The 26,043-nt window shown below is 38.5% G+C and overlaps 2 protein-coding genes across 3 annotated transcripts in view; one reads left to right on the forward strand and one right to left on the reverse strand.

Annotated features, from left to right (window-relative positions):
- Window positions 1-22,550, reverse strand: rnft2 (ring finger protein, transmembrane 2). Its single transcript, XM_077522143.1, has 11 exons — window positions 21,712-22,550; window positions 21,200-21,407; window positions 21,036-21,113; window positions 16,450-16,991; window positions 13,313-13,389; window positions 12,160-12,260; window positions 11,746-11,899; window positions 4,336-4,485; window positions 2,374-2,439; window positions 1,085-1,186; window positions 1-998 (listed from the first exon to the last, which is right to left on the reverse strand). Exons 3-11 carry the CDS (start codon window positions 21,080-21,082, stop codon window positions 864-866), a joined length of 1,374 nt encoding a protein of 457 aa, XP_077378269.1. The 5' UTR covers window positions 21,083-21,113; window positions 21,200-21,407; window positions 21,712-22,550; the 3' UTR covers window positions 1-863.
- The window catches only part of spring1 (SREBF pathway regulator in golgi 1), a 6,454-nt gene continuing 2,258 nt past the window's right edge, over window positions 21,848-26,043 (forward strand). The window contains exons 1-6 of one of the 2 annotated variants that reach the window (XM_077522145.1): window positions 21,850-21,998; window positions 22,088-22,180; window positions 22,388-22,490; window positions 22,678-22,834; window positions 24,063-24,214; window positions 25,539-25,652. In XM_077522145.1, coding sequence (XP_077378271.1) covers window positions 22,395-22,490; window positions 22,678-22,834; window positions 24,063-24,214; window positions 25,539-25,652 — 519 coding nt within the window. In that variant the 5' untranslated portion in view covers window positions 21,850-21,998; window positions 22,088-22,180; window positions 22,388-22,394. Of the gene's footprint in view, window positions 22,181-22,387; window positions 22,491-22,677; window positions 22,835-24,062; window positions 24,215-25,538; window positions 25,653-26,043 lie in introns of both variants that reach the window. The other variant, XM_077522144.1, reaches the window with a different exon arrangement.

The raw sequence follows: 26,043 nt of genomic DNA on the forward strand, positions 1-26,043 counted from the left end.
CATCAAAGCCTTCAGTATGCTCTAGCATAAAAACAAAACAAAAAACAAAACATATAAATACGTCTTTGGGAGCACAGTAATATTTAAAATAGAACATATTTATAAGTTTTTGGGAGCAAATGAGTGAACTTCAAGTTGCACTTTAGTCTCATTATGATGTCTTTTTGTGCATTTAAGATTAATGTGCGGTGTAATGGCACTTTCTCCCCCCCTCCTCGTAATATTTCGACTTTATTCTCCTAATGTTGCCGTTTTCGTTCTCCCAAATTTCTGACTAGATGTTACCATGGCAACCTTACACGTGCATCCAAATAAGTGCTTCGTTGGTGAAATGAACGGCACCCTAACTTTTACACCATTATTCTGTTAACAGTTAAGGTTTTTTTATATATTAACTCATTTGCTCCCAAAAACGTATAAATACGTTCTATTTTAAATGTTTTAAGTGTACCAAAGACATATTTATACGTTTTTTGTGCTAGATCATACGGAAGGCTTTGATACAGCCTCGCAACTGCAGAGAAAGGGTGGAAAAAAATGGTAGTAATTACCAAAATGGCCAGCAGGTGGCAGCAGAGTATAAGAGATCAGCCAGGGCCATGTTGCAACAACCTCTTTTTGCCAGTGTTTTCAACAGGTTTGTGAATAATGATGAAACTTAGCTATATTCTAATGCTTTCCTAATGTAAGAAGATACTCTAATCTTTCTTTTGGTAGGTTCCATGTTTTTATAGCGATAGAACAGAATATATTGTGGACCTTGCAAAATCAGTCCAAATCCAGTAAAATAGAGCAAAGTGGATTCCTTCAGCAAAAATAGCTGGAAGTGAATGAGTTAAGGAGTGCATAATCACCAAGCGGGTTTAGTAGATTTGGAAGTGAGCAGAGGTGGTGCCGTCCTTCCAGCATCGCAGGGTCTCCACGACGGTGGCGCGACACAGAGGGCACGCCCTCTCGCGGTCCAACCAGGAGCTCAGACACTCCTCGCAGAAAACATGCTGGACAGGAGGGGGGGGAAAAAAAAAAAAAGTGTCGTCATGATTTAGCGGAAAAATAAATCAAGAGGCTCAGTGTCCGATTGTACCTGACACAGGAGAGCGACAGGCTCGCGGAAATCCGCCTGGCAAATAGCGCAGACATCGCCGGCCTCGCTGCACTGCTGGCTGCCGGCACGCACGCCGTAACTCTGTAGTAACATTCAACGGGAACGTTCTCGCCATCAAAAAGGGTCAAAGGTGAACGTTAACTGCTGTCATAATTGAAAATGTATTTTGGTGTTTCACGTCCAGTGTGATTTTTTTTTGTTTGTTTGTTTTTGTTAGGGTTATTATAGTTTTGGAATTTTTCATTTTAGTTAGTTTTAATTAGTTTTCAGGGCGGTTCTGTTAGTTTCCAGGAAATGCTCCGACCTGAACAGGAAGTGATCTGATTTCAACAAGAAGTGACCTGGAAGTGACCTGATTTCAACAGAAAGTGACCCGATTTCAAAAGGAAGTGACCCAGAAGTGGCCTAAAATCAACAGAAAAATAATTATATTAAAGGTGTTATGGCCATTTGAAATAAAAAATAAAAATAAATTACAATGATATTTGTTTTCACAGGAAGGGGGAGTTTGTTTCACAAGAAAATTAAATAGTTATGATCACAATTAAATGTGATTTTTAGCTTAAAAGTGGGTGTGCGACTATCAGGTGCAAGTACTACCAAAAAAAAAAAAAAAAAAGGAAATCCATATTTACCTGTACATTGTTTTTTTGTTTGTTTGTTTGTTTTTAATTACAAGTGCGATCTCTTCCTGTAACACAAAGGATGAGTAGGAGCTCTTTCCTCATTAAAATAATTTGTATTATTATTTTTCTCTCAAAAGAGAGTGTAAAGTGTAATGGTTGCCAGGTACAAAAAAAAATAAAAACATCCATTTATATTTCTTAAAATAAAATAAAAACACATTTCATGAATCAAATTGTACTTTGATTCAAAAGAGGTGCGCGACAATAAAAGTGACTGTCACTGTTTTTCACCCCAATTGGGATTTTTCTTTCATAAAATAAAATTAAAATTCAGCATATAGTCCATTTTTTACACAAAAGTGGGTCCACAAGATTAAAAGTGTAATGGCCATCCTGTAAAATATATTTTTTTGCACCTCAAGTATTATATTATTCACAAAAAACAATTAAATAGGATTATTTTCTAAAAATATGTTTACCTCAAATGTGGGTGCGCGAGATAAAAAGTGACTGTCAGGTAAATTGGATAAGATTTTTCAAGACCAATTTCTTGACATGATGGAAAAGTTATCCATGGCCATTTCCTGGATAAAGTTTCCTTTTGAATTGAAAGGAGGGTACGTACAAGATCACAAGTCTCACCTGAGAGCGACAGAGCAGGACCAGCGCCTTGCGTAGGGCCGACGCTCGGCTGCAGATGTCCAGCGACTGCAGTCAACATACAGATGACGACAAGAAGAAAGACGGCATGCAGTTGAGTAAGTGGACTGACTTATTTCAAGCATGTTGAGGTCGTCATCATAAAATGACAGTTTCGATTGAAAAGTGGAGAATGTGTTGTGATTAGCCATACATAACAAAATGACACGCACTTTCCCCTTATGAGTGTTTTTCCAAAACAAAGTAAATGAAGTGAGGGTCAATTCCTCTGTAAAGTTTCAAAATACAAAAGGAAAAATTGAGATTTTATTTCATTTAATAACAATTAAAACTTTCGAACCCATGCAATATCTTCCCATAATAGAATGCTAACATGAAACACAACACCAACCAACTACATAAATATGATAGAAATAATAGGGAGTAGGACTATACGTGCACTCCTACACCTTGACCATGTAAATTATGGAATTTATTGTTGACATTTTTTTCCCTTTCATCATTTTAATTTGTATTTTACTTCAACTTGGGTTTTTTTTATACACTTGTAATGTGTTTATATGTTGAAAACCAATAAAACCAAACCAAAACATATTTGTAATCAAAAAGTGGCATGCACAATTTAAAAAAAAAAAAAAAAAAGTGCTAGTTTTCTACTTTGAAAATGAGACTTGGACATGATTCATGTTTCTTCCCACAACGGACATGTTGAATAGGACTTGTCCCTAATTGCTATTTATCGGAGAAGGCGCTGCTGCTTGTGCAAGTGTTTTGAGAAGCATGCGGGCCGACGGAATGCAGCACTTCCTCACGCAGCATGGCCACTCAGATCAAAGTCACCTGCTGAGTTGTCTTTTCCGGAACACTCATTGGTGTGTCAACTTTGGCCCAGCTGCTCTCATCACACCCGTGACAGGTAAGAGAAACTGCAACAACATACTGTAAACACCCCCCACCGACCGCATCGCTTTCATGTTCGCTCGGACCATCGTCCTCCCCACACATTCCGATGAATGAGCGCCTCACCGTGTATTAAAAGAAACAGTGGAAAAAAAGAGCTGATGATATTTCATCATATTTGTGTTATTCACTGGCCATAAAGTGACCGCACGTTGTGAAGAATCACAACTCAGGAATGCTGCGAGGCGAGTCAAACGCTTACATTTTTGTTTCGGCTACGGACAACGTCGACTCTTTGAACCTTTCGTGAATCATACTGACACCATATTTAAATGTTCCATTCACTTTTTATGTGCCATATTGACATCATATTAAATAATTCACATTATTTACATTATACAGTGTTCCCTCGTTTATTTGCGGGGTTCATCTTTCGTGGCCTTGCTGTTTTGCGTATATTTTACAGCATGTGCTTTTTGGTGTATTTATTTTTTGGTCTTTGCGTGGCTGTATTTCTCAAACCCTACGTCCGACTGGGAACATACGGGCATATGCGGATTTGTCTCGACGAGACCTTTCCAACGGTGTCCCTCCCGTCGCTCCACGACTTTGCAGTCCGGAGACAGAAAATATATACTGTGCTGTATAACAATTAAAAAAATAATAATTATAAAAAAAATAAAAAAATAAAAACACCTTTTTATTATTTCTGTTTTGACTCAACATGAGACTTGGCATTGTATTACTGCTAATCGGTATAGCGTGTGCGTAACTTTTCACCAGAATAATCACCAATGTCAAAGTCAACCCTTCAATACTTTTTTTGTTTTTTGTTTTTTAAACTGCCGCTAATGGAAACTTCTCCTTTCTGGGGAAATCCTTCCTGCAGAAGTTGTGCGAGAGAATTATGACTCAAGGGTGTGTGCGTGAATGGCCTCTTCTTCCCAATTTAGAACCCCGAGTGAATAAGATTTGGCATCATCCTAAGAATGCTGGGTTCTTTTTTTTTTTTCTTTTTTTTTTGCTGGCTCAAACAAAAAGCACCTTGCAGACACTGTAGATGATAATGAGCGCGGCTCCCAGGAAGTAGCTGGCTGAGGGCTCTTCTCCCATGATGTACTTGTACCACAGCTGGATGGGAACCAGCGCGCGAAACAGCTGGCTCAGCTCCTCGATCAGCAGGTAGAATTTGCCCTGCAGCAAAAAAAATAAAAAATAAAAATAAAGATAAAGCACAAAAATGCACATCACATCCTTGTTTTCTTGTGTTTATGAAATATTGTAAATGAATCCACATCAATTTAGACGGTTGCAAGAAGACATTAGGAAAGAAATTAGTCACAATTTGAATGAAGTGAGATTACAATAACGATTTACAAGCGTCTTTTGTTATTTTTATCTTTGCAGAGAAAAAGTACTGACGCAAGTAGTTTGATGATACAAGTGTTGTTTTGAATCTTCCCTTTAAGAAAGAAATTGGAAACACTTTCAATTTTAACATTCTTTCTCGCTTTGCTGGACCGCGGTTGACGGCTTTCTTTCTTTGGTGGTGGTCCTTATGCATGCCAGATCCGTCGCACCAGCATCTACTGAAACTCAAACAGAATTTGCCTCTCCCTCCCACAGCCCCTTGAATCAGTGGGTGCTGGTGTCTGTGGATCTCACTTTGCTTTATCTATCCTTCCCTCCTTCCTCTTTTTAGTTTTTCCTCTGGTCACTTGAGATCTCAATTTATTGGAAGTTTGAGGCTTCTGGGGTTGGCATAAGACTCTGGTTTTGTAACCACGCAGGAGGGGTTTTGTTGGTGCTGGATTTCACTTTGATGGATTGGATGTACTGGCTTCTATGGATCTCACTCTGCCTTATCGATCCTTCCCTCCTTCCTCTCTTTAGTTTTTCCTCTGGTCTCTTGAGATCTCGCTAAATTTGCTGGAATTTAGAAGCTTCCGTGGTTGGCGTAAGACTTTGATTTTGTAACCATGGGGAAGGCAGGAAGTGTTTGGTCGGTGCTGGATTTCACTTTGATTTATCTTTCTTTTCTCTATTTTTTTTCTGACCTTTTCTCTGGTCTCCTGACCATTTAAACTTCACGACTCTGGCAAGATTCTGAAGTACCTGGTTAAGGCGAAGGGTAATGGGATATTTATAAGGCTTTAGGTGAATTAATGAGTATAAATTTATACGTATTTGCACGCGCACGCACGCACGCAAACGCACGCACGCAAACGCACGCACGCAAACGCACGCACGCACGCAAACGCACACGCACGCACACACACACACACACACACACACACACACACACAAAAAAAAAAAAAAAAAAAAAGAGCAATGATGATAAGACGTTGAATCGGTAAGACTACCGAATGAACAATTCTGAGCTCTTAAAAAAAAGAAAGAAAAAAAAAAAAAAAAAAAAGAACGCAATATTCTGTGGGTCTTGCAAAATCTGTCAAAATCCAGTAAAACAACCGGGTGTGAAGGGGATTGCTTCTGTGAAAATGGCTGCTGGGTTTGAATGCGTTAACAAGGGCATTTCTAAAATACAAATATTCTCGCAATATTACAACTTCCACTCTGGAAGATTCCCTTTATTTATTTAATTATTTAAATATAACTATACTTGTAACTATATTTGGGTGGATGACTGGTTAGCACGTCCGCCCCCCAGTACTGAGGACTCGGGTTCAAGTCCAGGATCTGGCCTTCCTGGGTGGAGTTTGCATGTTCTCCCCGTGTCTGCGTGGGTCTCCTCCAACATTCCAAAGACATGCATGGCAGGTTAATTGGGCGCCCCAAATTGTCCCTAGGTGTGCTTGTGAGTGTGGATGGTTGTTCGTCTCCGTGTGCCCTGCGATTGGTTGGCAACCAGTCCAGGGTGTCCCCCGCCTACTGCCCAAAGCCAGCTGAGATAGGATCCAGCACCCCCCGCGACCCTTGTGTGGAATAAGCGGTCAAGCAAATGGATGGATGGAAAGTACCAGTAAGTGTTTTTTGTTGTGGTTTGTTTTGTTTTAATTGGTGGGCCAGTCCTCACATTTAGGGGACGCACTTTCTCATATGAGGAGCAAGTCACTTATTTCAAATTATTTTTGTGCAGCTCACAAATCCCAGTTTTGGGAATCACTTAATGACTTTCTGACAAAGACGGATGGACGTGGGCAGAGGTGTTAGCAGCCTGGTTGGTCGGGGAAGAAGGAAGACCTCCGCTAGCGGTTTCATTCATCTTCCTTATTGTCCCTGCAGCCCAGGGTCCCACCGGGGCCATCACGCCTATGCCAAAATTTTCAAATGGAAGATTTGGACGCTTGCCAAGACACAAACTTAATGTGCTGCTGATTTATTTTTATTTTTTTAAAGCTTTAATTGGATACAAAACTTCAGTTTGAGGTTCTTTTCATATTGCTGCACCGCCAGTTTCAAATTCAGCCCCAAAGACAAATTGTCAACAAATTTGAGCCACATATCTACACGGCAAGTTTATTTTAGTTAATTAAAACTCACAAAAAAAACAAAAAAAAACTAAAATTCAAAAAACTATTTCGTTAACAAAATAAAAATGCTGTCTATAAAACAAAAACTCACAAACTATACAAAATGTTTACAAAACTAACAAACTAATAATGGAAAAAATTTCCTTCGTTTTCGTCTTTGGTAATTAACTCATTCACTGCCATTGACGACTATTAACATCAAAACTAAATTTTTACTGGGCTGGCAGTCAATGAGTTAAATAACTAAAACTAATAAAAACTAACAGGACCACCATGAAAACTAATTAAAACTAACAAAATGCATTTAAATTTGTTTTTTTTTGTGTTTTTGTTTTTGTTTTTTAATATTGCGCAAAATTAATACACATTTTTTAAAACTAATACACAGGGAACATGGAGAATATTAAACAACATAATAAATTACGTTTTTTTTTTTAAATCATCCAGAATATTTTATAAAGGATTAAAGTATTCTTATTGATAAAATAACTGCTATTATTAATGAATTCAATGATTATTTTATTAATGTTGGTAGTAAATTAGCTAAAGAAATTCCTGAGCCAGAAAATAGATGTGAAATAAATAAATACATTAAGAATATATGTTATATGTTCAATAAAACCCAATCAATCAAAATACTGAAACTACCTAAGCATTTATTAAATAACTAAAACTAATAAAGAACAGAACCATCCTGAAAACCAATTAAAACTAACTCATTAACTCAAAACTAAATAAAAACTAACTAAAATGAAAATTCCAAAATTATGATAACCCTGCTACACTGCCACGACAACTATCTAGCGATTAAATTGCAAAGATTTGGAGTGACCTCCATTGAGTGTGGGCAGGGCATGATCATGAACACTGAAAACTGACACACAACTCAAGACGCTAATAACTCAAAATAAATTCATGAGGTCGTTACTTAACCATAGGATTCATTCAGCAACATGAAATATAAGGAGGGCCAAAACTGCCAAAATTCAAAATAAATAAATGACTAAATAAATAAATGACTAAAAGTGAAAATAAATATGAATATAAAAAAATACAATTCGAAAATTATATATATAAAAAAAATAAACGGAAATAAAAAGAGCAAAAAAAATATATATATAAATCGATAAACACATTTGTATTTAATTTTGAATGATTTTTTTTATATCCGTTTTTTTATTTTCACTTTTAGTCATTTATGTATTTAGTTAGTTATTTATTTCTTTGGAAAATAAATAAATGACTAAATAAATAAATGGCGAAAAAAATAAATGACTAAAAGTGAAAATAAAAACGGATATAAAAAAATATATAATTCAAAAATGAAATACAAATGTATTTATTTATTTTTTTGCTCATTTCCATTTATATTTATATATTTTTTTATATAATTTTCAAATTATACATTTTTTATATCCATTTTTTATTTTCACGTTTAGTCAATTTATTTATTTAGTTATTTATTTATTTTGAATTGTGGCAGTTTTGGTCCTCCATAGAAATATGGTGGGCAGGTTTAACCCAGGGGGAAAATAAAATAAAATAAAATAAAATAAAATAAAATAAAATAAAATAAAATAAAATAAAATAAAATAAAATAAAATAAAATAAAATAAAAATAAAATAAAAATAAAAAAAAGTCTCAGGAAAGAGACACAGGAAGTCAGCCGTTTTTGGTGCGAAGCCCAAAACTTTCCATCAGCTCAGATTCCAAGAGTTGTTTTTGCAGAAAGACAAGAAAAGAGTCAGCAAAACTTCTAGAATCAGTGAATAATCGAGTTCTAAAATTGTTGCAGAGTGACTCACACTTCTTTTGAAGTCTTTCACAAGACAGCAATGTGTCAGCCATAAACAACACGGAGCGGTTACGGTTCGATCCTAAATAATAAAAATAAGACCATAAAATTGTATCATTTGTCATTTTGGACTTGCGGCTACTTGAGACTTTTTTTTGTGGGCCTTCTCAGGTTACCATTTAAGACGAGGAGGTGCAGACAAAAATCATATTTTCTGCTTATTTTTTAACTGCCAGAAATGGAAATGAAGTCGACATTTGGTCTATTCAGCAATTTTGGAGTTTATGAATGATGACTTAGAGGCAGTCATGCCATATCACCTCAAAACAAAACAAAACAAAGCAGACCCATCGATTTGGCTCACATAACCAAAAATAAATCGGAGCAACCAATTTCTTTTCTATAATGTTTGTTTTTCCCTCCTCCACAAACAATTCCAATGCCATCATTTTTGTTCATGTGGCACTCTCCCAACTTTCCAACGATTGAAAAACTAAAAAACAAACAAAACAAAAAAATTATCGGAGCTATCTAAAATGTGAAACCATCATGTAAGTCGGACTGTACGCACTCTTTTACGTCTATTGCACCAAATCTGAGCAGCAATCTGTTCAAGTTCACACGCAATTTAGCGCCACATTTCCAGGATCTTAGTAATTCAGGCTCTTTGAGTTAGAAATTGGGCAATTCACGCGAATCAAATCGAAACGAATTAAACTTTATTAATATAGCACCTTTCATACATTCAATTGCAACTCAAAGTGCTGAACTAAAATATCCACAATACAAAAAATAATAATCGTACCCACAGACATACTGGCAGACCACACCAAGGAATACCCTTGATCCATCAATTATTCACAGCAGCTGCAGGAAGGAGTTCTCCAGAAAGGAGGAGAAGTTTCCATTAGAGAAAGCAAAACAAAAGAAAAAAAATTATTACCTAAAAATATTATACATTTGATATTAACTAATCAGTTTGGACGGGAGCCACCTTGCAACATTGCCATCGTCAGGCAACGGTGACGTGAATAGCGTACAAAAAAATATGTCCTTCTTAATATTTTGAGGTACAGTGTTCCCTTCGCTATAACGCGGTTCAGTTTTCACAGTCTCGATCTGTCGTGGATTTTTTTTTTAAGTGCAATTTTGCATGTATTTTTTTTTAAGTAATGTACCTATTTTATAAAATTTATGAAGGTTTAAACGTTGAGACTGTTTGACTGAGAGAAATGTAAGAAAATGTAAACGCCTCAATGAGAAAAGTGTATAAAGTGTGTGGTGAGGGCTTTTAAGAGCCTTGAAACATTTAGAATAAATGTAAAACATAAAGCTAATAACTACTTTTTAGATTTCATTTATTGCGGGTATTTATTGGAACCGAACCCCAGCAGCAAACAAGGGAGCACTATTTACAAAATAGGCTATATTACTCCGATTCGCGTAAATGAATTAAAATACAGTTGGCTACTAAATCATATTTTAATAAATAAAGCTGAGTTACTGTACGTGCCACTGTTATATATTTGGGGGGGCTTTACAACAATAAAAAGAATCATAAATAACAAAAATTAATTACTCTTTCCCTGATGATCTCAACAAAAAGTAACTCCCACCTATGTTCCACTCACAAACCACAACAGAGGAAACGGTATTGGCGGGAGATGTCATTCAAGGCATGTAGCAATCTTTCACATGAATCACTTTGACTGTCACCATCTACAATCATTATTTAGCAAAGTGGAAACTGCATCACACACCCCCACGCTTCCTGTTGTTTAGGGACACAAGTTGAAGTGTTTAATATATCGAAGCTCGCTCAGCTTCATGCTGAAATTGTGCAAGTAAGTGCAGACAGGAAATAGACGTTATGACGGTATGTTTGTTTCTTCAGGACGCCAGAAATGTTTACAGGCAAATGAGACCCACTGCATTTTTAGCTCTCCTTATTACAAATCACACCATTTTGAAACATTTTTTCTTCTTCTTTTTTTTTTTTTAAGTTAAAATTGTTTTTCAGCATGACTTTTCTGCTTGGTTTATCAAGTGTAAGCAATAAATCCAATGGAAAATGTTTCTTTCACATGATTTTTAAAATTATTATTATTTAATGAAAAACAACTGTATTATGCTCAGCGAGTCATGATCAATGAGAGCTCAAACAAAGATATTGAATGAAATTGTTAGTATAGAGATAGACCGGCACCAATATTGGGCATTTTGATGAATATCGGTATCAACTTTTTTTTTTCCTTTTTTTTTTTTAAATGTGACGGCCGATATAAGGTAAATCTAAAACCGTTTTAATCTCAGGGAGCTATTTATTTAGCTTTTCAGTTAACTTTATAAGAGATGCTACTAACCCTGAGAACCTTCTGAACCATTTGTTTTTGTTTGACATTAAATAAATGTGAAGTATTTTTAAATTTTGGGAAAAAAATATTTACTGTAGAAAACTATAGAGAGCTATGGCATTTACTTACTTGAGTTTCCATTTAACTTTTTAAGACCTACTGATATCCTTGGGAACTACTTGAACGTTTTGTTGGAGGATGTCAATTGTCTACAATTAAAAAAAAAAAACTTCTACATTTTAAAAAGTCAGAAAAAACGTTCAATAAACATGCTTTAAGACATAACAGATTTAAGATTGCCATTTGTATTTAAAAAAACTAATTGACGCCTATTGGCCTATTGCCCCCCCCCCTTATTATTGAAAATGAATGTCGGCTTCAAATATCGGTTATCGGCCTCCTTGACTACTAATAATCGGTATCGGCCCTGAAAAAAAACATATCAGTCTTTCTCTTTTTGTTAGTAACAGATTTAATCACGAGATACTGTAAATAATAGGGTCATTGACATGTTTTCACTTCCGACTCTTTCGAATAATTGAACAAGCATCGTTTCAAATTGACCCTGGGCGCTCCTACTGGCATTCTTATTACTCTACTCAATCAACATTTAGAGAAATTTGTTTTGTGTGACAATAGCAACTCATTGGAAAATCTATTTTCGACACCAGAAGTAAGGAAGAAAAACTGGGCCGATACAGAGGTTACATCCCATAATGCTTGAAATATTTTAAGGATGGAAAGTTTTCTGTCATTCATTATCCTTTGCGTATTTTGTCAAAAATGAAAAACATCAAGGTGAACTCTCACCCTGGACTTGAAAGCCAAGAGGATGCCGGGTAGAAAGAGGACCAAGCATTTAAGTCCGATGGTGACGAACTTGAGGACAAAGTCGGTGATGCCCACCGCCCACATCAGGTCGAAGAAGTCAAAACCGTCCAGATTAGGCTTGGAAAACAGGAGGCTGAAAAAAAAAAGAAAGAAAAAATATGTTTTGTTTTGTTATGCTGAGCTCCGCGTGTGCGAGGGTGACAGGGAACAAGCTCGTGATGAGTCAAATAATAAACGTGAGCAAAACATAAAATACTCACAGGACAAAAACCAGACGAGGGCTCTGCTAAAAAGAAACAACACACAAGATGGCTGACGTAATACGAACAGAAAAAGATGAGCCGAATGAAAAAAATGGCAGCTAAAAAGGCCACGCCGGCTGACATTCGCTACCTGTTGTACAGCTCCTCTTGGCTGAAGGCGTAGTAAATATATGCCACGTTGCCAGAAAGGAAGAGCGCGATCCACAAGGCCACCAGCGGCGAACGCCCCTCCTGAAACGCACGCAAGCGCGCTACCGAAGTTAGCATTTCCTGTCGCGCTACAAAATGATGTCCAAAATCAACCTTGTCCATGTCTATAATGTGCTAATTCCGGCATGAGTCGTAATCAACACTACGAGTGTGACGTTATCTCGATATTGTGATAAATCGTGATACTTTGTCTCCCGATCGATTAGCAATACGCCTACGCCAAGTATCGATATTTGTAGTTAATATACAGCCGCTATAACAGCTCCGTTGTTCATGACTTATTGAGCAATTACTTGGAGGGCCACTAGGGGGAGTACCTCATAAGAGTGGCGTGGAAATGGACGCAAGTCTTCAAGCGAAGAAGACTCTTCAGCTGACTTTGACGTGTTTATTTGTTCCAGCAACTGACTCAGTTTTGCATATGTTTCTATGAACAATGTGTATTATATCTTCAATTTTAAAGTTTTAAAACATATATTATGTTTTGACTTTTTGGAAGCACACAATTTCTGTGGAATATTGATTTAATTGGATTTAATATAGTAGTACAATAGTCTATAAAATGAAACAAATGACTACGTGACATGTTGCATGACAATAGTGTTCACAGAAGGTTTTCTGTTAAGAAGACATTTGTATTTGTTAAAAAAAAAAAATACTATAAAGAAGACACCAGTTTTAATATTGTGTACAAAAAGAAACGTTTTTTTTCTTATTGGAAAAAACAACAACATCTTTCCATGTCTTGATTAGTTTTATTATAGATTATATAACCTGACCAATATATCGATAATCGCAGTATCATCATATTGTAAGATCGTTATCGTGAGCCTTGTATTGCATATTGTATCGTGAGATACCCAGAGGTTCCCATCACTAATCGTTACCCTACAACCGGAAATTTAACTTGATGCATCACTAGAAAGTATTGGGCTACTCAAGTCAATGTTAGTAACACAATTAATGAAATATCATGTAGATCCACTGATAAAGACTAACAAAAATTCTATGTAGCCAATAATTGGACTTGTACATTTTACACTTTAAGACCCTGAGAAAAACATTTATCTTACCCGCAGTGACACCTGATGCTTGAAGGTGGCGTTGGCGTAAGTGAAGGTGCTGGCCATCCCCACGCAAACCGCAATACCTGCAGCGGCACAACATACAAAATGTCAACCGCAGCAGTAGAAGACATGAAAACACTCGTTTAACAACGAATAAGCGCCACGACCGAGCTAATGCTGGAAAGAGAGGGAAGTGTGTGCTTGCAATCACCCTGAGTGCAGAGGCTAGTGTGCTAGCAGGCTAAAAATTGTAGCTGGGAGCAGTGTTGATGGAAGTGGAGTGGAAGATGTGAAATAGAAACAAATAACACATTTTGGCCTCCCTATAATAATAATAATAATAATAATAATAATAATAAACATCTGAAAACGTGTTTCACAGAAATAGCACGGTAATCTAACGTTGGAACTTAAGCATACGGTACTTTCTTTCCTAAGACAAGTGTGCTAACAAGCATGCTAACGGAGGCTAGCGTGCTAACATGCTACCCAATGCTAGCTGAGTGCAGTGAAGGATTAATTTGAAAGACATAATGGAAATAGTTTTAGACTAAACAAATTCTCATTTAAAAGCGTGTTTCACAGGAATAGCACGGTTAATCTAACGTTGGAAGCATACGGTACTTTCTTTTCTGAGACAGGTGTGTGCTAACAAGCATGCTAACGGAGGCTAGTGTGCTAACATGCTACCCAATACTCGCTGAGAGCAGTTAAGGATTAATTTGAAAGACAGAATGAAATAGTTTTAGACTTCACTAAACACAAATTGTCATTTAAAAATCACAAGTCTTAAGCTACAACTGTGCTAGTGTGCTGCGATGCTAACCAATCTTCAAGTGGGACTGTGGGAGTAACTGTAACTTGCGGAGAGAGCCCCTCCCCACCCACATTATGAGACAGGCGGCTCCCCCCAACATTTTTTTCCCACTCATTCCAACAAACTTGCACATAAACCAACATGGTCTCCCAGGCATGGAAGCGAACCCACTCCAACTGGCACCGAAGGCAAGTGACGGTTCCACTCCATCAATCAGAGCCTGTTCCCTCCGACATTGTTCGGGCAAGATTAGCTAAACAGCATGTGCTGCAATGGCTAAGTTGTCAGATCTTCCTTGTGATTTCTCGCTCAGGTATTTTCAGGACGCCGATATTTCTCTTCGAAGCAAGCAAAGGGGGCTTTAAAATTTTCAGTGAACGGTATTTTAACTCCCTTGCCATGCAATTTTACCCAAAAACAAAAGGAAATACGTATCGTCTGCTGCTGAAGATCTAAGGAACAGACCGAGTCGCCTCACTCACTTCGACCGGCTGTCGGCAAAACCGAAGTTTTTGGACATGGTTCCCGTCAAGCAGTGTAAAAATGAATTTATATTACCTCGTAGTTTCAATGTTTTGTTGGTATTTATAGTAAATAGTAAGTCAACAAACATTAGTGTGGCCGGTTAGCTACCCAGAGCTATCGTTAGCCTTTGGCGAAAAACAAGGGAGAACATTACCTTCGCGCAGACATACGTAGTAGTTTTTGATCATTTTGGAGGCATTCCACTGGTCATGTGTGTGGTCCTCCATAAAGTTTGATCCAGCACAGACATTTTTCGTACAGTGATACCTCAGCACACGAACATAATTGGTTCCCAGAATGTGTGTGTAAGGCGAAAAGTTTGTCTTCCGAACATTTATTTCCCATAAGAAACCATTAATATGAGAATAATCCGTTCCCAGGTCCCTATAAAACATAGTTTTCTACTAAATAAGCCTTAAAACTACACAAAAATATACCTTATTTTATGTATAATAAATGTGCTATTGTATTGTAATTAAAGAAATAAACTGTACTGTATAATAAAGTCGTTTTATTTACCTTTGTGATGGTAGTTCTTAAGGATGGTAGCAATGGTAGACTTACTTCATTCGCGAGCGTTTCACCGCGTAGAGTGTTTATGGAACGGTTGCCGTTCATTCGCACTTTCGTGCTCACTGGAGCGGAGGAGGTGTGTCCCTTGGTGAACAAGGAAGTGGAGCACTTTAGCGAATCAACAAAAAGTGAGCACCGCCAACTACTTTCACCTCTTTCCTGGGACGAAACTGCCATGGCACTATTTTCTCCTTTTTTGAGGTACGTGATAGCACTTTCGCTTTTTTTAGTGGCGCGAACTCCATTGACTACAATGCAAACGCGCCGCCGTCCCTCGCTTTTGGTGAGAACGCAGCATTAGGCTTAACACTAGCCTGTGGTGGGGTCTTTTTCAGTCCCATAATAGCAAAAGTACACTCAATATGGTCCAAAATGTCTATCAAACACAAACCGCGTCCGCACTAAAAGAAAGGGGGTGACGAACTGGGACGCCGTAAGCGTGCGTCAGCTTCTTGTGGCCGCCACCGTGGTGCTGTTGGACCGCGTGGTTTGGTTCGTCCGCCGAAAACTAGTTCGTCAGCAGAGACTATATGCTCGCGAATTTAATGTTCGTGAGGCGAAAAGTTCGTGAGCTTAAGCGTTCGTCAGCCGAGGTATCACTGTAGTTGTTTGAGGGTTTAGGGAAGGGAATAAACCGGACAGTGTCTCCCTTACACAAGCCGTGACTACAGCAGGACGCCCATTAGTCGATCGGGATAACGGCTATCACTCTTACACAAGCCGTGACTTCAGCGTTTAACAATTTTATAGATTTTTTTTTCTTGGCTTTGAACAATCACGCAATGCACTACCGGGAGCCAGATCACTTTTGTTTGTCCGCAGCAAAACGCACGTGCCGGCACAGACATGACATCTTGCGTCTTGATTGGTTTACTAGGTCATGCAGACGTCATGCGTCTTGATTGGTTTACTAGGTCATGCAGGCGTGGTTAATGTATGCTAAGGTCAATTGGGATTTCTTACCCATTACATCAGCAAGCTCCCATTGAAGTGAACGACGGCAGCTGTTTACACACGGGATACGTCATCACGGTCACGTGACTAGGGTAATGGCGTTGCACACGGTATGTTTTTATTTTCATACTTAAAATAAAATTCAGGGAATAAGATGCCAGAGATATTTGCACTTTTATTTTTTATGGTGATGTGTTCTTTGAAAAAAATAATAATAATTTAGATTTTGAAATTTTATTTGAAAACACGTTTTTAAGAGGATTCACGCAGTTACCAAGCTTATGCTGGAAGCAGACTTTGGCCAGCAGGATGAGTATAAACGGGAAGCCCCTCTGCAGCCACGTGACCACCGCCTTCAGCTCCGAGAGGGCCGGCGCCGGCGCGGACGGCTCGTCCGGGCCCGCCTCTTCCCGAGGACCGTGGTGGTGCCTCTCCGAGCCGGCCGCCGCCGCTGCCGCCTGCTGGAGGAGAGAGGAGGCCCTGTGCTGCAGCGGCTGGTGGTGAAAATGGTGCTGAGGGTGTTGAGGGTGGTGGTGATGGTGGTGGGGCGGGCGAGGTGCGAAGGCCCCGCCCTCGGGTCGGCGCGGGCAGCCTTCTTCCCGGGACGAGGCCGTCATCTGGACAAAGACGTCCCCCGGGGGCGTGCCCAGCGCCAAGCTGGCCGCCTGGAACTGGGCGGACGAGACGGCGGCCGACGGGACACCCACCAGGCCTGAAAAGATCTGCTGGGGCGACGCGGGCGACTCGCCTTTCAGGCACTCGAACACGGCGCCTTCGTCCAGACTGCTCTCGGCTCCCAGAGTTTGGCTACGGCTCCTAAACGACAAAATCCAATGTCACGTTCGGGAACTATGGCGTTCCCCCATTATTTTGCAGATTCATAAGTGATTTTTTTGTTTTGTTTTGTTTTTTTTTGGGGGGGGGGGTCTTCTTTTTATATTCTACAGCAGGGGTGTCCAAACTTTTTCATTTGAAGGCCACATACAGAAAATCAGAAGGACGCAAGGGCCACAATGTTATGAAGAGAAATTTTGTTTAGTCCTAAAAATTGTACAACAAGTTTATTTGTGCTTTTGCATATTTAGAAAAATGCTACAGTTTATAAGCCAATTTATTTGTCATATGGCAGTACGGTTATTATAGTTTGGGAATTTTTCATTTTAGTTAGTTTTTCTTAGTTTTCAGGGTGGTTCTGTTAATTTTTATTAGTTTAGTTCTTTAAAAATATATTTAGTTTTAGATTAGTTTGTTAGTTTCAGTATTAGGTGTTTTTTTTTTTTGTAGTCTGTATTACTTGCGCGCAAGTTTTTAAAAAACACCATGGGAGTAGATGACATCACTTCTGTGTGACACACTTTCAAATGTCTTTATTCTGGTTAATATCGAAATAAATGTACTTCAAATCACATTTAAAATCATCCACAAAGGCTCATGCATTAAATTAATTACCAAACACTAAAACGAAGGACATGTTTGCTATAATTATAGTTAGTTTTAGTAAACATAAAATGTAGTTTCAGTTAGTTTTCGTTTTTTTAAAAAGCATTTTCGTTTTTTGTTTTTTTTTCGATAATATTTTTTTCCGAATTTTAGTTTTAGTTTTTTCATTAGTTTTAGCTAACTAAAATAACCTTTAATGGCACCTGTTTTTCGATACCCTCCCTTCTTACTTTGACCATCTCCAAACATTTTTGTTTTGTTTATTTTATTTGAACTGAGTCAAATGCCATTTTTAGCATATGTCGCGGGCCACTGAAAAATGGACGACGGGCCGTAAGTGGCCCCCGGGCTTAAGTTTGGACACCATTGTTCTACAGGCAACTATAAATAACACTAGGTATTTTTTTTCTGTACATGGTCACTGAAACCAAGGTTGTGACCATTGCATCAAGGTTTATAATAGAGGTGTGCAAAATTTCCGATTCTTAGATTATTCACGATTCGGCCGTGGAACAATCGAGAACGATTCACAAAAGTCCAAATTCCGATTATATAAATATGCCAAGGGAACCGAAACTAAAAGTGGACCGGAGCGGAAAGTACGCGGAACTGAAACGTAGTAGCGCGCGCGGTCTTCGGGACGCTTAATGGGACGGACCGAGAGTACACATCCACAACTCACGCCTCGACATTCAAAACAACAACAAGCATGGCTGAGCTGACCAACCCACCTCTTCGTCAGATCAGACCTGCTCCGAAAAGGCAAACAACTTCAGGCGGAAGTATCAGCTAACTGGCTGCAGTGCGTCGGTTAGCGTTCTACAGGGCGCCGCGCAGTGATACGAACGAACGAACAGAAAAGTAGTGGCTGGCGGTAATGGCGTCTGACTTTATTCAGAAAAGAGTATTGTGGTGGAAATGTATCACGCTTTTGAAAACAAATAGTTTTTAGAAGAAAAAGGCTTTATTTCCGAGACCCCAGCCAGCTTGCTGGACTATTTTCCTCTCGTCCAACGTCGAACATGAACGCGTGTCACCGAACGCTGTTAGAAAGAAGTCAGTGCTGATCGCACACACGGGAGGTGAGGATCAAATTGAGATTCATGTTAAAAAAGCCGAACGATCCCTTTAATGTTTACACGTTCATGTTTTCACAAGTTAAAAAGCAGAAAAGCACTTGAGGTTTTTTTTTTTTGTACCTCTGAGAAACTTTAATGTTTACATGTTCATCTTTACACAACTTAAAAAGCAGGAAAGCACTTTTTTTTTTTTTTTTGGCATTTGTATTGAAGTAGTAGTTCACATTGTCTTTCATTTATATCTCAGTGCACTTTTGAGTGGATAAAAATAATATATTTTTGCTCAATGCTATGTTTTATTCTGTTGAAGACTGAATATACTTAAAAGCTGTTGTTACAGAATGAGGACTTGAGTATTTTATTTACTGTTTTGAACTGTTAACTTGATACTGAAATAGTAGTTTATTTAGGCCTGAGAGGACTTTTGTACTATTTTTGTAACTAATGTACGAAACATTAGAAGCACCAAAATACTTTTTTTTTTTTCTGCTGCCTGGGGGGAAATCAATAATCGTTTTATAATCGAATCGTAGCCTCTGAATCGTAATCGCAATCGAATCGTGAGGTGCCCCAAGATTCCCACCTCTAGTTTATAATGACCAAAACATTGACGCTAAGGTCCATTACCCAGTCTCTAGCATTTCATATTGCACATTAGCATTAAGCTATAGTGGTAGACTAGATTGAATAATTTGTTCTTTCCGAACTTAGAACTTTGACATTGCTTTGAAACCCAAAACCAATGGTGGGCAAAATCGGTTCTCGAGGACCGGAATCCTGCAGGTTTTGGATGTTTCCTTTCTCCAACACAGCTGATATAAGATCAGCTCATCAACAAGCTCGGCATAATGCTGCATTCGAGGATGGTCGGAAGTCAGACTTTTCCGAGTTCAAACCAGGAAGTATGTACGGAAACGCCTCCTTGAACTAGGAAATTTCACTTGCAAAATCGGGTTTAAAAAAAAGGACCCCGACTTCACCGACGAACTACAGGTGACATCACTCTACAATGGTGACCATAGACCGTGAATTATTAAATATTTGACATAATTTCACGTAACGCAACGTGTACGTAACAGTATGGGGTATATGCCACGGAAGAGGCGGGACGTGATTTTGCACATCAGTTTATTTCCGGTGCAGGTTGCGAACGCGCAACCCAGAGGCACAAAGTCGGAAGCACAAGTATTTTTGACACAGCCCACACGTCGCAAACCGAACCGGAAACAAACTGTTGGGCAAAAAACAGTCCCGCCTCTTCCGTGGCATATACCCCATACCGCTATCTCCCTGCATGAAATTATACGGCACATGTGTCAAGATCCGGTCCTCGAGGGCCAGAGTCCTGCATGTTTTCGAGGTTTCTCTACTCCACGCACCTGATTCAATGATCAGTACAATTATCAGGCTCCTGCAGAGCTTGCTGATGAGCTTAAATGTGAATGATCTGTGTTGAAAGTGGGAAACCTCCAAAACCTGCAGGACGGCGGCCCTCGAGGACTACAGTTTGACACCTATTTTATACGGTGAACTACTAAACTGTATGGAAAAATGCTCATGGAATAAGATAAAAACCTATAAATTAAGCAAAATTGTGAGAAGGTAAGTTTGGTGGAGGTTAAAATGAGTTTAAGAACCAAAATCAAAAACAATTTACCACTATCCCCCATTTTGGTTGTTTACTTTCGCCGTGAATGCTTTCAGGTTAGAACTGGGAAAAAACAACTCTGGTATATCCGACTTCCGACCATCCTCGAATGCACCTTAAGCCTGATAATGATCCTGTTGATTGGAATCAGCTTGTGGAAGAGAGAACCCTCCATAACCTACAGGACTCCGGCCCTCAAGGTCCGAATTTTCATGCTCAAAATACTGAAACATTTAAAAGAGAGTCAAATTTTCGTTACGATAATATGTTTTATGCACCCCAATTAGTCTAAACACAGCATCCTGATGAATATTGTGTTTGTGGAATTTGAAATAAGAAGCAAGGTCCACCGGTTTTTAGTCACGGCCATTTTGCCACTTGCTGTAGTGTCCACTGAAAATGACATCACAGTTTCTCAGAGGTCAAGGAAACAACCAAGGGCTCTCCTGTTTTTTTGGTTTTGTTTTGGGGGGGGTTTTAACCTTGGCCTTGTGGAGCTCACAAGTCGAACCCTGAGAAACTGTGATGTCATTTCCAGTCGACAGAAAGTGGAAAATGGCCGCCCCGAAATGGATAAAACCAAAATTTAATCAAAAATGCCAATCTAAAGCGCAGCTCTGTGTTCTTATTTGGTGTCCAGAGTAGAGTAGCGTCCAAAACATATTCGTGGTTCTGGTTCGTTCGTTCGCTCACCTTTCTGAGGACATGCCATCCGTGTTGCTACTGTGTCTCCTCTGCATGGCACGGTGCTCGTCAACACACGAAGCCGCCCTAAGGATGACAAAACACAGGCCCAAATTGTACATGTTCAGCTCTTTTTCAACATTCGACAACATAATGTTTACTGTGCAATTTACCTTGATGTAATGAGTAAGTCCTCCTCCTCCGGTGAAGTTCATTTTTAATTCACGCAAGATAGCTTGTTACATACGAAGATGCTCGCTTGCAGCAAGTTATTTTTAGCCAACGACTTCCGGGATTACGTCTCACCTCGACGCTTATCGACCAATCGCATTTGACGTTTGTGCTTTCGCAGCTTCCATTTGCTCGCCATTTATGACGTTTCTTGAAAACAAAATCAAATATTGCTCATTGGAAAAATGAGTTGAAATCTTGTACTAATTCTCTTCTATTTATTAACACCAAGAATGCAATAAGACTTGCTTCAATTACTGATTTGGTTTTTGAATTGTTCCTAGTATGGAAATTCCCCGTTCCTCTATTTTTTTTTGAAGATTTTGGAATGTTACTGTACCTAACATTTAATTACAGTATATCTAATTGAAAAAAAATGTCGCCTCCATATCGTGTACATCTCCAAATGGAGTTCCAGATCTGTACATTCCCCTTTCCGATATTTGTAACTCACCAGTGGATATCTGTCATGACATAACCCTGTACACATGAATGGCAAAAGTGACGTCATTCGTCCTCGGCGAAATGCCGTTGCGGATATCTGTCATTCTTTTGGCTTGGCGAAATTACATTGCAGATAGTTTGTCGTTTCCACCAGTCGCAATGACGTGACCGAACGTCCGCGTCAACGTCATTACGTTGTCACCCATTGACCAATCGCATTTCGATCACGTTTACGCCGCTTCCGTGTTATGTCGTCGGCTTGTTTTGCTAAAACCGGTGGATTAAACATGACCGCAGGTTACGAGAGAAAATGATTACTTTTTGTTTGTGTGTACTGCGTTAGATTTAGTCATTTTCACGCCTCGCAACTTGTTATATTTTACCAGGTTACGGTGCCCCGATGACCCCTAGCCTGTTTGCTAATGCTGTTCATGCTAAATTATTCTATCAAGCTAACAAAAGAGACCAGCGTGTAAACGGTAACTGTTGCTTGCTTTTTTTCCCTTTTTTAAATCACATTTGATCAAGTTACTTTTCCATGGCAAATGGGTTAATTGTAGATGATCCAGAACGCTTTCTCTTTGTACATTTTTCACTATTGTGCGCGTGTGTGTCGGGAGCTAACGAGCTTGGGCACAAAAGCGTGCACAATTTAAGAAGAAGAGGTCGGATGTTTGTTGACCAAGTCAAGCCATGATGGTGCTCCGGCGGCTCCTGAGGAAGCGTTGGGTGCTGGGAATCGTCTTCGGGCTGTCGCTCATCTACTTCCTCACCAGCACGTTGAAACAGGTGTAGCATCAGCATGCAAGTGTAAAAATAAGCCAACCCTTGTACTTCTGAATAGTAAATTGAAAAACAGCTGGGGTTTCAAAGTTTACAGCAGACACTACAACTGTCCACCCATTCGATGTCCGATTCCAGAGCAACAAGTGTTAAAACGAGTCCACTTTGTGTGTGCGTGTGCGCGCGCATACAGGAGGAGCGAACCATACGGGACCGCGTCCTCTTGGAGGTGAGGGACACGGAGCGTCGCATCCCCTGGAAGGTGCGCTTCAACCTGGGCAACAGCAGCCGACAGATGGGCCACTGCCGGAACTCCATCCAGGGCAAGACGCTGCTCACCGACGAGCTGGGTGAGCATGGGCCTTTCGTTCTCTTCAAAGTGGCTGTCATGGTGATGCGAAAGTGCACACCATAGTCGAGGGAAGCAGAACATGCTCGTCGTGGATCGTATCCATGACAGCTATCTCTTACTCAACAGCACGTAATCAGGGGATCAGCACATTTATCAAGCGATGCCATTCTTAAGAAAACCCAAAATATTAGGGATAAAGCTATATAAACATATTTCCCTTCTATGAAGATGTTTTTTTTTTTGGAACAGTCAACATTTCTAATTTAATGAAAATTATAATGTTACCAGAATTGTGTTGTTTTCAAAGTTGTAATTGTAGCTTTAGTTTAATAAAGTTGTTTCTAGGGGTGCGCCGATCGATCGATCCTTAATTTTGGGAGATTGGTGATCGGCCGATCCCTTAAAAATAAACCGATCTTTTCCACCAATCTCAACTCCCTCCTCAGAGGTCTGAAAAAGTCAGCCACTGTCCTCTTCTGCTTAGATGTCTAATAGGATTTTCATTTTTATTTAAGAGAATTAATTCATGTGCAGTTAAAACAAGCCATTTGTATTATTTCGCCGATATTGTTCAGCGTTTTCCAATAAAATAAGATTGGAACACTGAAGGTATACGCTGCTTGTTGTGAAAAAAATCGGGATCGGCAGGTCAGGCTTTTTAAAAGATCGGTTATCGGCCGGAAAATTGTGATCGGTTCACCTCTAGTTGTCTCTTATTCAAGAAAAAGTAATTTAGGAGAACAATTTTTATTTATTTTTTTTGGACAGTCATAAATTCACGATAATATAAACTAAGTGCAAGAAGTCTCACTCTTCCGAGAATCGTGTTTTATTTTATTCAGAAAAATGTCACTATGATGAATTTTGAATTTTCAGAGAAATTGAGTATAATGATTTTTTTTTTAAATTATTAATTAAAAGGAATCTTAGAAAATGAAGGCAAAATTTTAGGAGATTAAAGTTGTATTTATTTTATTTATGTATTTATTTTTTTAATCTTGTGTGAAATGGGCTGTATTTTTAATTGGACATTTGACTTTTTTTTTTTTTTTTAAAGTTTGGTGAAGAATGTTGCTTGCAGACAAACCCTGTGAACAACAACCATGGAATGTAACCCTTAGTTGTCATCATGGCAAATACAATTAAATACCGCCCCTGCCTTTATCACTAAAGGTGAGGTGACCTTAAATCAGCGTAAGAATGAATGTGTTGTCTCCCTTGTGAAGGTTCCGTGTGCGAGCGCAAAGACTTGCTGGTGAATGGCTGCTGCAACATGAACGCGCCGCGCACCAGGCAGCACGTCTGCAAAAGTTGCTTGGCCAACGGATGCTGCAGCGTTTACGAATACTGCGTGTCGTGTTGCCTACGGCCAGATAAGGTACAACATCTTCGCCGATGCATTCTGTCGATCATAACACCTTTTTGGAACAGATTTTTTTTTTTTTTTTTAAGTTTAAATGAATACATTTGTATTTGACAAGAAAAATGGGAAGAATAAAGTCACGTCTTGGCGGGGCCAATCTTACAAGAATAAAGTCTGATACTATATTCTCTAGGAGGCCAAGTCAGAATCTTAAGAAAATGAAGTTTTAATTATTTTTAAAAGTTGTATTTTTACATCAATTTGTTGTTTTTTTCTGGGGGGGAAAAAAATACAGTAATGTTTTTTCAAGAAAACCGCATAATCTTGGAGCAATAGTTGAAAGATAAGTTGCACGCCCCCAATACTGGATTTTGCAAGAATGGAAAATACTATTCCCAGATTTAGAAAAATAAAAAAAATTTAAAAAAAACAATTCAGTAAAGTCATTATTTTGACAAACAGTCAAACTCAGATGAGTGAAATTGATTGTTTTGTTTTTTGAGAGAGAGAGAAAAAAAGATATATAATTCAAATCGCAATTATATTTATTTTTGTTTTTACATAAAATTATATCTCAAGGAAAAAAAAGTCACATTTTGCTGATAGTGTATTTTTTGAGAATTAGGTTTAAAAAAAAAACAAAACTAATTGACAAGACGACAAAAAACATTGAGAAAATAAATACTTGGAGATTATTGGATAAAGATGGGAGGGGGGGGGGGGGTACTTTTAGCCCACCCCCTCCAAAAAATGTAATATTAAAAGAATAAAATAGTATATTTTTTTTAGAGGGAAAAAAGGCAGAATCTTAGAAGAATAATGTATTTGTTTAGCGTGTGTGAGTGTTATGAGAATAAAAGTTGTGCTTTTTTTTTTTAAGAAGGAAAAAAAAGTCAATCATAGAAGAACAAAGTCATCCTTTTTTTTTGAGAAAGTGGTAATCGTGACTAAATTAAGATGTTTTATATATTTTATATAAGTCAAAATCTTAAAAAAAAAAAAAAAAGTCAGAAGCTTGAAGTCATATTTAATATTTTTTAATAGATTGTTTTGTCCTGGCGGGAGGGGAGTGCACCTTTTTTTTTTCCTTGGAGGGTGGGGAGGAAGTCTTAACTTTCTTGGAATTTTCTTGGGGGAAAATGTGATTGAAAAAAATACATATTTTCAAAGAGTACATTTTATTTTCACATTTTTTTTCCGCTTTCAAAAAAAATAAAAAATAAATAAAAAAATCTGATAACTTTGGAGAGCAAGAGTCAGACTCGAAGGAGAATGACCAGATGTGATTTGTATTGTTTATTTCTGTTTTTTTTTTGTTTTTTTGTTTTTTTGTTTTTAGCAAGCTCTCTTGGAGCGCTTCTTGAACCGCGCTGCCGAAGGCTTCCATAACCTGTTCACCGCCGTCGAGGACCTGTTTGAGCTGTGCCTGGCCAAGTGTCGCACCTCCTCGCAAGTACGCCCACCCAAGAGTCGCTTTTTATATTTTTGCCTTGTGGCATTCCTTCACCCTGACCATTTGTGTCCATGTTTGAAATTATTTTAGCTGCAAAAAAAAAATGCAAATGTAATGACATTTGAAGGGTGGTGATTTTTGTCGTTTCCAACTCAAGGTCTTCCAATATATTACCGTAAAATCCCGAAAATAATGCACATGTTTTTCCCATATAAAATTATCCAAAATCATCCCTTTGTACAATACATGAATCATAAATTAACATATTTAAATACACGTTACCTTACCGGTACCTTTTGAAGATGCACCTACACTGGACTCATGATTAATGGACAAAAAAGTATATGAATATAAAAAAAAAAATGTATATAATTTGAAAATTATATTTAAA

The sequence above is a fragment of the Festucalex cinctus genome, chromosome 5, assembly GCF_051991245.1.
Source record: "Festucalex cinctus isolate MCC-2025b chromosome 5, RoL_Fcin_1.0, whole genome shotgun sequence".
Taxonomy (NCBI): domain Eukaryota; kingdom Metazoa; phylum Chordata; class Actinopteri; order Syngnathiformes; family Syngnathidae; genus Festucalex; species Festucalex cinctus.